The sequence below is a fragment of the Drosophila santomea genome, chromosome 3L, assembly GCF_016746245.2.
Source record: "Drosophila santomea strain STO CAGO 1482 chromosome 3L, Prin_Dsan_1.1, whole genome shotgun sequence".
NCBI lineage: Eukaryota > Metazoa > Arthropoda > Insecta > Diptera > Drosophilidae > Drosophila > Drosophila santomea.
The window spans coordinates 11406389-11418465 of NC_053018.2; the positions used below are offsets into that span (position 1 = coordinate 11406389).

At 38.5% G+C, this 12077-nt stretch overlaps 1 protein-coding gene across 1 annotated transcript; it reads right to left on the reverse strand.

The window, feature by feature from the left end:
• Positions 1 to 1323: 1323 nt before the first annotated feature.
• Positions 1324 to 4359, reverse strand: LOC120447597. The gene is made up of 7 exons (XM_039629067.1): positions 3736 to 4359; positions 3538 to 3671; positions 3223 to 3470; positions 2543 to 3117; positions 2329 to 2482; positions 1643 to 1844; positions 1324 to 1577 (listed from the first exon to the last, which is right to left on the reverse strand). Exons 1-7 carry the CDS (start codon positions 4254 to 4256, stop codon positions 1324 to 1326), a joined length of 2088 nt encoding a protein of 695 aa, XP_039485001.1. The 5' UTR covers positions 4257 to 4359.
• Positions 4360 to 12077: the final 7718 nt, after the last annotated feature.

Sequence of the window (12077 nt, forward strand, 5' to 3'; positions counted from 1 at the left end):
ACAATAAAATGAAGCAAAACTAATGAAATTATATGAAATAGGAATGTACACAACAAGTTTGAGCCGAAACAAAACAAACACAACTGCCATAAATATTTTTCACAAAGAAAAACAAAACGAAACAATTTCACGGTGGAAAAAGCACTCTTCACAATCTGTAAACAAATGCTATTAAATATTTATGCAGTTTTGGGTAATAAATAAATGGATTTTTAAGTTTTTATGCACGCGTATATTGGTGGTCATAATTTTGCAAATGGTCAGAAAAAGGGAAAACAAGAAATTAAATGGTATTGTAATTAAATAGTTTGGCACTTCAATTAGGATAAACTGAAAAGCAAAAATCACATTTTTTGTTGAGTTTATAATTACATTTTCGGTTTAAACTTTAAATAGATTTCTGCAGCACCTTTGAAAGTTTTAAAATATTATTAGTAATTCGTTAATTCCTTTAATAAATATGCCACAAATTTTCCGTTGCCACACCTCAACAAAGAAAAAGGCAAAGATATATGGAAAACTTCTAAAGAGATGGCCAAACAAAAGCCTATTAATTATTATGATTGTTATTAACCTTTGGATGGTGCATTACTTAGCACGTCTGGTTTCTGGCTCACTGGCTACCTCATCGCATGAAAATGTTCGATTTTAATTTCCTTTTCCATTCAAAAATTCTTGAAGTGCCCGTGAGCTCCGAAAAATCGAGGGGATTTTCGGTTTTTATATAGAATTGTTGTGTGGATCTTTTTTTTTCGGTTTTTGGGGTTTTCGGTTTAGTGTGGCACTTAAAAATGGCTTTATTTATGGGCTTTTATCATTTCAACTTTCGTTGGATTTGTGATATGGCCATAAACAAATAATGCCTAATGTGCATTAACTCATAAACAATGCAAATCAGTACGAGTATTTACGAAAAGTGATTGAAGCAATCCGGGCTCTTGAATTTATTCACCACCACATTGCCACTGGTACTTGAGGCCACTTGGCTCCTCGTGATAAATGGCACTATATTCATCGATCGCATTTGCCCCCCCATTTCCTCTCAGTGATGCGTTACGTCAATGAAGACTTTTCAGCTTCTCGATTGGCATTCAGTGCTTGAGTACCGCGATACATTTGTCATTTGCCCACCAATTATAAACATTGGGCATATGTGTGTGCATATATATCATTACTTTGTGGAATGTTTCTGCTCGATTGACAACTTGCAGTACTTGAGATTATTTACTTAGGCCTGTGCTATGGAATGTTTCTCAAGTAATGTGCAAAAAACAATATCCATATATCTAGAAAATAACCTTGGCATTCTGTAAAACTTTGACTTCAATGCTGTGGATATATTCTCTTGAAATTATAATACAAGCCGGGGTTGTACACATCGTACATGGGATGTTTCATGACAATGTGCTTGAAATGCCATCTTTCGGCGAGCAGCGTTAGTATCGCGATTACGTAACCAATGAACAGGGCCACAAAAGAGCTCCAAAATTTCTGGATATTCATGAGGGCCTCCTGCTGGGCCAAAGCCTCCGCCGGCAGATGTTGTGTGGCATCCTTCAGCCACTTGGATATCAGACCTGTTCATCAAATGGCAGGGAATTCATACAGGATACAGGATATAGGATATAGGAATGATACTGACCACCCTCCGCCAGATGCTGAATGGAGCCATCTACGCGTGGCTTCAGCGCCGAGTTCTTCTCCATGGCCAGCACCACGGGCATATGGAGCACACACTCCTTCATGATGTGCAGTGCTGATCCGGATTCGTCCGTCACTCGTAGATATCGCAGATAGAACTCGTTGTCATAGTACGCACACTGACCTTTGGCAATGCGAGAGGTCTACGAAAATGAATATTATTTAACAAACTTAAAGTACAAACAGCTTAGCATCTATACAATTAGGCTTTTTGCTGGCAAAAGCAAAAAGCCATGACCTTCTTTTCAGCTGCCCATCAAATGGAAAACAAAGTTATCCCAGCAATAAGCCATTAAGTCGACGGAATATACTTTCCATATCACACTAAGTAGATTATTTTGCCAACTTGATGAATTAATACCGTTAAATGAAAAATGTTGCCAAATACGCTTATCACATAGATAAGATATTTGGCGTTTGGCAAGCAGTTGAAACTGGTTTTTGTTTTTCTATCTGCTGGTATAAAGTTCATTGCTACAAAATGTTGATAACAAGAGCCCTTGTAAATCAGGCAAGTTTATGCGATTTACCCTAATTCTGTATGGTTCAAATCGAAATTAAGTCTTCTTACTCAAATGAGTCGGGGGAAATTGTAATATTTTACTGATATAGTAACGTAGTTCTTACCAAATCATCGCTGTATCCGATGACCTCCATCTTTTCGCCAACTTTGCGAGCAATCTCATCATTGGCATCCAAAAAGAACTGCCTGTTCTCATTCGCACCAGCTGATGGCGGTATATGAGATCGCAGCAGATCCTCCAGTGTGTCTATAGTAACCCTAAGATGCAGAAATATATTTACATATAAGCATTATAGCCCTTTCAGATTTGCAGCTCACCTGGCAGCTGGGTTGGCCAAAATGGCAGTGAAGCTGGCTCTATAAGTGGCCACCAGCAGGATGCAGTAGATCCAGTACCAACCAGTGAGTACTCTCAGTGGCCAATTGCGAGGCATTCGCGGTAGAGCCACATACAGGAGCATGCTGTAGGTGAGCAGGATGCAGTTGGCATAGCCATCGAAGAGATCACGTGGTATCCTATCCCCTTTGGATGGACGATAGCGACTGATGGCGATGCGAAAACTAATGCGACGATAGATCTTTGGATCCATGGGCACAGTGCGATTGCGACGCAGGCAGCGAAAGAACTCGGCGGACACATTGCCATTGATAAGGGCGTTCAGGAAACTGATGGCATAGAAAACCGTGCCCACCACAAACAGGGAGAGCAGTACACCCGCCCACATGCCGGCGCTGAAGGGCAGGATGAAGGTCTGCCAGGAGTTGTCCGTGGAGGATTCGGGTGTGAGAAAGGTCAGGCACTCGAAATTGTGCGGCGCACTGAGCTCCACCAATTTCAGATACACCTGAAACTGATGCAAATCCCCAATGGCAAAGCGGGCACTGTGGTCAGCCTGCCCAGATTAAAGCATTAATAAGTCAACAGTTTGGCTAATGACACACCATAATCATATTCCAAGTTCCCCCTTTCTTATCCCCAATCCCCAATCCCTACTTACCACCTCATCCACCAGCATCGAATCGATGTGTGTGCCATTCTGTTCTGGATTACCAGCTCCATAGGCAGAAGCATCCAGCTCCCAGTTTGTAGTCTCAGTTTGATTGGGTTTGTAGTAGAGGGGCTTGAAGTTCAAGGCCTTGCCCAGTGAGTTCATAATCTCAACCTCAACTCCTTGGAAGCTCTTGGTCGCATTCGCCCATAGAACCATGGGCACGTGCTCGGAAATGGCTACGGGCAGCGAGGTTCCTATAGAATTAAATAATATTTTATTTCACATTAACAATATTTTCTTTAAGTAGCAACTGCAGCTCACCGAACAAGTTGCTCGTTTTGTCGGAAAATAAAATCCTGCCATTCACACCCTTGCCCAATTCCCAATCAGCAATGTTCTTCGTCACCAAAACGCCGCTCAAAATGCCCGGGAAAGCTATGGTGGAAATAGTATACCTACCAAAAATAATAACCCAATTTAATAACAATAATTAAGGGGTGTAATGAGTATTAGACGCACTTGTTGTCCAACTGCCTTTTGAGGAAAATGGCGCCGATGAAAACGCTCCACAGGTGAATCATATCGCTCTCGAATAGCCGCGAATCGTGTAATAATACAAACTTTTTCTGCATATTCAACGCTCTGCTGTCGTATATATAGTTAAGAAATCGCTGCACCTGCCAGCCATTTAAAATGGTGATTACATTCAGCTCACAATCACTGGATTTGATGGCCTTTACAAAGAGCTCCACTTGTTTGGTGGGACGCTGCAGATCCTCACTGGCATTGGTGCGCATCACAAAGAAGGGTATCACTTGGCGACCCACCGACTCGAAGAATACCCTATCGTAAATCGGATAATGCAGATCATCGGTGATGACGCCAAAGCATCGCTTCACATTGGCGGCCCACAGGATTTTCTGCAGCAACACTTTCAGGTGCATCTCGTAACCATTAAGTGGTGGATGCTTGGGTGTGGACATTAAGGTGGCCATCGCCAGGGATATGGACGCCCCAATCAGTATTCCCAGGCAGCGCATCCTTTCGCCGCCAAACGCAAACTGTTGGCCACTTTTACGTTCTCAGTTCTCCATTCGCGGCTGGTTCGTTAACCTGTTTACCGGAACGAACCCTCGAGGACTCGAGAACTGGAGTCCTCATTGCATATGCAGATCTAATTAAACTTGTCCGAACTCCGTGAACCGGGAGACCCGGACTGTCAGCCAGTCAGTCAGTCACTCATCAACCTGATTTACTCGCATTCCGACGCTTTCCACCGACTATCCACCGACTTTCCACCGACTATCCAACGACTTTCCACTGGGTAGGGCTATCTAATTAAAGTTTTGCGGCCCAGGGGTTAATAAGTTTAGCCGGGTAATGTGGCCAAGGTTGGAGGGAGTGCCTTTTTTCAGTTGGGTGTTGTAATGACATGTCCTCAAAGGAGTTTTTACTGGCCACCCTCGGCATTTGGCGAGATTATGTTGCACATAGCTTGTTGTTCTATAAGTTAAATATATACATATCTTTAATTATAGAGAATATATTTCTAAGTTTGAAATTATATTTATGACTTTATAAATCTGCACTTTATGAATATAATGAAATAGAAATTGTCTTAACTGTTGTGAACTTAGTTATAAATATTGAGAAAGAAGTATTCCGATTATATCTTACATATCTGTGATATTCAACCTTACCATAAATCACACAAATGACATTTATTTTTGCTTAAAATACCCAACCTATGAACCTCTTACCTGACTTCCCCTGTTACCAAAATTGCCTATATATAAATTACTTTTAAAAAAGTAAGAAAACCGGATGACCTAATCAAACAGCCGATCAATCAGTATCTCTTCCACCCGACGAAAACCTCTGCCAACCCAAATAGACCAACTCACTCAAGAATCACTCTAGTTCGGTATAAGAAGAAACCAATGTGGCAATCACAGGGGTCATTAAATTTCATTTAATCGCTGCGCACCACTGATTGAGATCTGTGTGGCGAAAGTTGTGTCTGCGATGCGATGTTGTCACTAATTCGATGACTGCCCAACGAGCAGACAATTGGATCAGACCAATTTATCATAAGGCCATAACTAATCCGTCCGTCGGTCTTCATTAGCGCAGAGACACGAGATCGGAGGACCAGCGGACCAGTGGACCAGTGGACCCATGGACCAGATGACCAGTTGGTTACTTGGATATGAGTGAGGATTGAGTGCCGCCGCCTGCTGATGAGTTGGCTGCAGTCGCGAAATCAGCAAATTGCGATCATCCGCAGTCAAGGCTCGCAGTCACACTAACGATATTGTAATGCGAACGACGACATGGTGTCACTGGAGACATAAGATTCAGTCCGTCCACTCTGTCCACTCTGTCCAGCACAGTCCAGTCCAGTCAGTCAGTCAGTCAGCCGATTAAAGCGCCCAGAAGCCGCATTCAAATACCCATTAATGTCAGCTCAAGTCAGCTGAGGTGAGTCGCTGAGTCGGACGGAGCCAATCAGCCTGCGGATGCGATGGGTGATGGTACTCGGTGTGGGCAGGTAACCAGTTACCCACTGGCCAGTTGCAGGTCTCACTTAGCCATATCCATTGCCGTTCTTCTGCGCTTTATTGTCGTATAATTAACTTTTTCCGAATCGTCCGGATTTGGAATTGTTTGCACATAATTGCAATTTAATTATTTTCTCTCGCTCGTTTTCCTTTTTCATGTTTTTATGGATTTATGTTGGTCGCGCGGTCTGCTGGCCATTAGCTTGGTAACAACAGGTAACACCCTGGCCCTGCGACCGAAAGACTAATGCCAATGCCGGGCTCAGAACCATAACCACATCCACATCCATACTCACATCCACATCGCAGGCAGGTAGCGCAGAAATCGATTTCGGACGCCCCCGGACCGCTTCCCATGTCCAAGTGTCAGCCGGTGCCGGGTTTATGCTCTGGACCGACACTGCGAGAAATCGGGAGAGGTTTGGAAATCAAGAACATGTACCTATTATTATAACTATGTAATAAATGTAATATAATGATATACATTATCAATAGATAGGTATCATAATAGATAGATATCATTATAGAAAGATATCATTATAGATAGATATAATAGAAAGATATCATAATAGATAGATATAATAATAGATAGATATCATAATAGATAGATATCATTATAGAAAGATATCATAATAGATAGATATAATAATAGATAGATATCATAATAGAAATATATTATAATAGATAGATATCAATATAGATAGATATAATTAAAGATCGATTTCATTATAGATAGATATCATAACAGATAGATATTATAATAAATAGATAGATAAATAGATGTACACGTAGCAAATAATTAAGAAAGATACATTTCTTTTATCATATCAATCTTTATATCGCAAATCAACTACAGCAAATCCATTATATTTTAATTTATAAAAAACCGATTTGATAGAACAGAAATAAAGTTTACTTTACTGTAGGCCTATCAATATTCATTTTAGATCTTAATTTAGATATAAGATGTAGTAGTATTTATAAGTAGAACATTATATATTGTAGAAACATTATAATTAATTTAAGCATTATAAATAAGTAAGTTCTTATAGATTTATAGCATATGTATATATGATTTCCTTTGCTTTAGAGCTGTTAATTTCCAACAATAAACATAATTTGTAAAGTGTAGTCAACTTTTTTCGCAGTGTAGTTCCGTTTCAGTCCTCCTAACGAGTGCATCGCATGCGATGGGAACGCGCGGAGGTTTCGGCGAGTGCAGGGGAGTGGGAGTAGCTGAGGTAGAATCAGTTTCCAGCCGAGTGGAAAACATTTTGCACTTTTATGGCCCAGATTCACTTGGTCCACGGCGATCCGATCCATAGAGCCATAGAAATGGGCAGCAACAACAACAAGAAGAACAACAAGGCGAACAGGGCTGGCCGTTGTTTGCATTGACACATTTTCTATTTTTGTTTTTCTTGGCAAGATTTTCTCAGCAGAATTTATAGGTTCCTTGAGGTTTCCTCTTCGGCTGATCCCCCGTGCACATGAGTCCGAGGATTCCGAATTCAAGGATTCAAGGATTCGGGGACTCGGGACTCGGCCATTCGATATGCTTCTGTTTTAATTCCTAACAAATATTTTATGCGAATTTGGCAGTTTATTGTTGTCGGCTTTGGCTTACAGTGTGAAATGTAACAAATTTTCCTCACCATGCGCGTGTGCGTGTGAGTGTGTGTGTGTGCGTGTGCCGGTGTCCTGGGAAATAATTCAACAGTTTTCCCACCTTCTGTTCGGCCGTAGCAAGTTTTCCTCTTCAGCAACAATTTTCCACTGATTTATTGCCCCAGCTGTGGCCCACCATCTTTATCTATCTGCAAATATGTGGGAGTTTTCCTTCTTCTTTTTGGTATTTGAGCGAGTTAAGCACTTTAGTTACTTACAGTTTACTGGGTAGGAATGATATATATTATAAAGTCCATCCAAAAAGTTTCTTTCTAGTTCATTGACAAAAAAAAAGTTCGGTTCACACGCTGGGGAAACGAAAAACATGTATTTATCTTCCCACTTCTGATTAGTGAATCAGTTGCGAACTGGTTTCATATGCAAATCGAATTTTGCCAACTTTATTTATATATATTGTTTTCTTCGTTTATGCATACACATTTTTATCAATTTACATGTGTCGCTGGCTAATTTATTCATTAATTGGAACATGTCGATGACAATTTATGTAATCCTCTTAAAATATCAATGTTCATTTAAATTACACTTCTGACGGATGTTTTGATCATCCGTTTAATGATGTTGGCCTGATTTATGTTTCCGACTTTCAACTGAATAGGTTCTGGTTTCAATTCCCTTAGGAGAAATAAAACTGAAACCAATATTTGCATAAATTTAGTTATGAATCATCTTGCATAAAATTAGTTGTGACTCATCTTGGGTTGCAATTTAACTAGGTGAATACTAAGTGTTTATTTTATGGAACTCCACAAACTTATATATGATTATATGGGTTATATCTAGTTAGGCATATCTATGCAATGACATACTTCTTATAAATATAATGGCAGACCAGTTTACTTAGCAGAAGAAGTGCTTTTTGTTTATAGTTATAAGCCTGATATGAAAGAACCGGCGATATGGCCGGTAATCAGCAATAAGTAATCGTGGTATATATATATACACATATGTTCAGAATCTAATCAATCTGCATGGCAGACAGCTGTATTATCTGGCCAAACTGGCGACTATTTGAACTAATTTCATTATCTTAATGAGGACGTTATTAAATTATTCACGTTTACAAAAGCGCCAGTCGATTTCATTCGTCTCGTTTCGTTTCGTTTCGATTCAAGTCCAGTCGATTCGATTCGTTTTGATTGGAGTCGATTCGAACACGTTGTCCAATATCAATGACTAATCTACGAATCTATGCACAAACAGCGCACACGGGTCGTATACGCGATTTCCAGCTCCATTGTACTACATTATACATAGATATCTGTATGTGTTGTGTTTGTGCTCCATTGAATAAAACTTAATCAGCATTTAATTAAATGCACAGAGAACAAGGCGACTGCCATTTGGATGTTGATATGGTGGATGGTAGAGGGAGGGGGGGTGGTGGTGGTGAAAGGGGTGGCTGGGTGGCAAAAAGCGATTTCGTTGATTATGTAAATCAATTGAGCAGCGAGATAAAAACGCTTCTTTTTTCTTTTTTTTTTTTTATTTTATTCCACCCATTTTGTTTTTGCTGATAAATCGAAATCGTTCTTTGGCATTATTTTCCGTTTTTCTTGTCCCTTTCCTTCCGACAGTTTTTTTTTCTGCTTTTTACTGGCGGCTTTGATGGCTGGTAATGTTTTTTATATAATCACTTTGTCCGTCGTTGTTTGCCTAGCATTTCATTTCATTTCATTTTATTTTCCTTTTTTTTTATTTTTCCGATAGACCCATTGTTTTCTGCATGTGTGTCTAAAGCGAAAATCATGACAGCGAGCCTCTTTTTATGCCCTTTCAAAAGAGTCATTTCCACTTTTGACCAATGAAAATGAAAGATTTTACAAGATTCTAAAACTTTAAAGTGGCGTAAAGCACCACTTAACTTAATAATATTAAAAATTATTGATATATAAAATTATAAGTAAATATATAAAGTGTATTTGCAACTTCGTTTGATTCGTAACTCCTTGTCTCTTGTTTTTATATAACAATAATGGAAACTAGAAAAGTGTTTTGATTTGCAAAATTGAGACGGGTAATAATATGCGCTCAGTGAAGTCCAGATAAATGCCCCAACATATATACATATGTACAGATATATATTTATATATATTTATATACATTTGGATTTAGGGCTCCATTGAGCAAATTGTCCACAGTCTAAGGGTACAATTTCAGACAATCCATGCAAATGAAACTGTTTAAATGGATCCGCAAATGGACTGTGGTCAATGCGTTTGTTTTTTATTTACGTGCATAATGTTGTCCAGTGGGGCAAGTTACATAATGCCCCATTATTCAGAAGTGTAAATTCTGCGTTGTGGCTGGAAATATCAGTTAAGACAATAAGCCAAATGTGCACAGTTGTTATTACTCAAACGGAATGCAGAAAGTTTCTAGAAAGTTCTTTAACAAAGTCATAGGCTCAAGTAACTTAACTATTGAAGTTATGAGCTAAAAGTTCAATTAAATATGTTGATCTGATTGGTATTTATTTTGGGTATTGACTATTGTACTCATTTTCAGGATTCAGAAGTGTGCTTATCACCTAATGGAATTTTAAGTGCACACTTCCGCAAGGAAACTAAAAACTCCGTCATTGTTGTTTTTTCGGAACTAAATTATTAAAAAACTTTGCATGGCAACAAATTTTAAAATACATTTTTTGTTTTTCTTCCAAAATAATAATTGCTCTGTTTTGGTGGAACTGTTGTTTTGATTTCCTAATCAGCAGTGAGTTGCATGTTTCACATTTTTTCTGTAGGTTCAATGTTTCGTATCATTTTTCAAAATCGCAAACATGCAAGTCAGGCAGATTAATACTCAATGCAATATTAATTCTTATGACACCTTTCTTATTATTTTCCAAATCTACGTAAGCTGATGAAATTGCCCAGAAAATAGTTAAACTCTTCTATTTGAACATAGTATCGAATAAAATGTACTGCAAGTTGCAAAACGCTATTTCTAGAACGAGTTTTCGCATGGAAACCACGCGTTGAGTCAGCGTCAGATGTTCAATACTATAGATAGGCTCCAAAGTTTGGGGGTATACGTAAGTGGATTTCTCCCCGGGAGTACTACTTCCACTCACCGTTTTCTTGAGGTTCTTGGCTGACGTGTTTTTCAGCACGAAGCCATGATGAAATATTAAAGTCGTCAGGAGAGACACCACACATGACTAATGCGAATTCGGTTGCTATGCGCCGCACTCAACATTCAACTGGCAAACTTTCGACTGATGCAATCTGGAAACAGAGTCAGTTTCTTTCTGAAACCTTAAAGATAGTGATACATATGAGTATCATAATATGTTATACTGCGGGTTTTTCAATATTGAATATTATGCTCATTTCCGCTGAAAAATCCAGTGATTCATAAACGGAAGACATCAAATATGACACACTGCATGCTGGGTTTTTCACGATACCATTTTCTTAAATATATTAAAAGTTCATGCATATACAAATCATATTATTGATATATTTTCTTAAATAAAACCAACTTTATGCATATGCATGTAATTATATTATATATCTTTTTTATTTATTTTCTTAAATACATCAAACTTTATGCATATACAAATTATGTGATACATATATATTTTGATACATTTTCTTAAATAAAACAAACTTTATGCATATATAAATTATATAATATATATTTTCCTAAATGCATCAGACTTTATGCATATATAAATTGTATTAAATATATTTTGATACATTTTCGTTTACTTTATGCGTATTCAAATTATACAATATATATTTTAATACACTTTCTTATATACATCAAACTTTATGCATATAATAATTATATTAAATATATATATTAGATACATTTAAATGTAAATTATTTTACTTAAGATTTGATGCTTAATAATATCCCTACTTAGAACTATCTTTCGTAGAAACTATTGTGCTGAAACAATTTATAACCCTGTTGAAATACGCACTGAATGAGCTAATTGCAAGATACTTTTCCACTGCTAAAAAGCGGGGAGGCTCGACATTTGGGTGACACACTTTTCTTATCGGCTGCCATCGAGTATCGTGTTTACCCAATGATCTAATCAGTGAGCCATAGCGCTTCTTTGTTCCCCCGAAAGTTGCGAAAGAAGCAGACACTGTGTCTACGCGATTCGGGACATGTTCGTGTGTGTTGATTTTGGGGCGACCAACTGGAGGGGCTTGGGTTGGGGGAAAAGTGCAGGCCAGTGTTGGAGCTGGAGGAACCACGCCATTTCAGCGTATCTGAAGTGCAAAATGTTCGCGATAAAACACGCGACCTTGCCCAGTCACAACAACACAGCACAGCACAAAGAGCCATAAAACGATGAAGTAGTCGGGTAGTAGAAATGGAAATGGAAATGGGAGTGGAAGTGGAAGTAGAAGTACAAGTAGAAGTTGAGTTCTATACGGGAACATGACGCATATTTTCCCTAGAGCCCGTTAAATATTGATTTAATATTCTGCAAATATATTTACACAATGGTGCTGCGACTCACCTGTTACACAGTTTGGGCTACAAAAATAGCGAGACCCATTTAGAAGTTTTGAAAAAATCATTATTGCTAAACTACCTTATAAGGCAATGTATCTTTAAATTGTATCTTTGACAAAGAGCTGTATC

Excerpts from the sequence above, each read along its gene's own strand:
- LOC120447597 (XM_039629067.1), bottom strand. The coding sequence starts at position 4,256 with ATGCGCTGCCTGGGAATACTGATTGGGGCGTCCATATCCCTGGCGATG. Across the intron at positions 3,118-3,222 it reads CGATGCTGGTGGATGAGGTG|GCTGACCACAGTGCCCGCTT; the intron begins GTAAGTAGGGAT and ends TAATCTGGGCAG. Across the intron at positions 2,483-2,542 it reads TTGGCCAACCCAGCTGCCAG|GGTTACTATAGACACACTGG; the intron begins GTGAGCTGCAAA and ends TCTGCATCTTAG.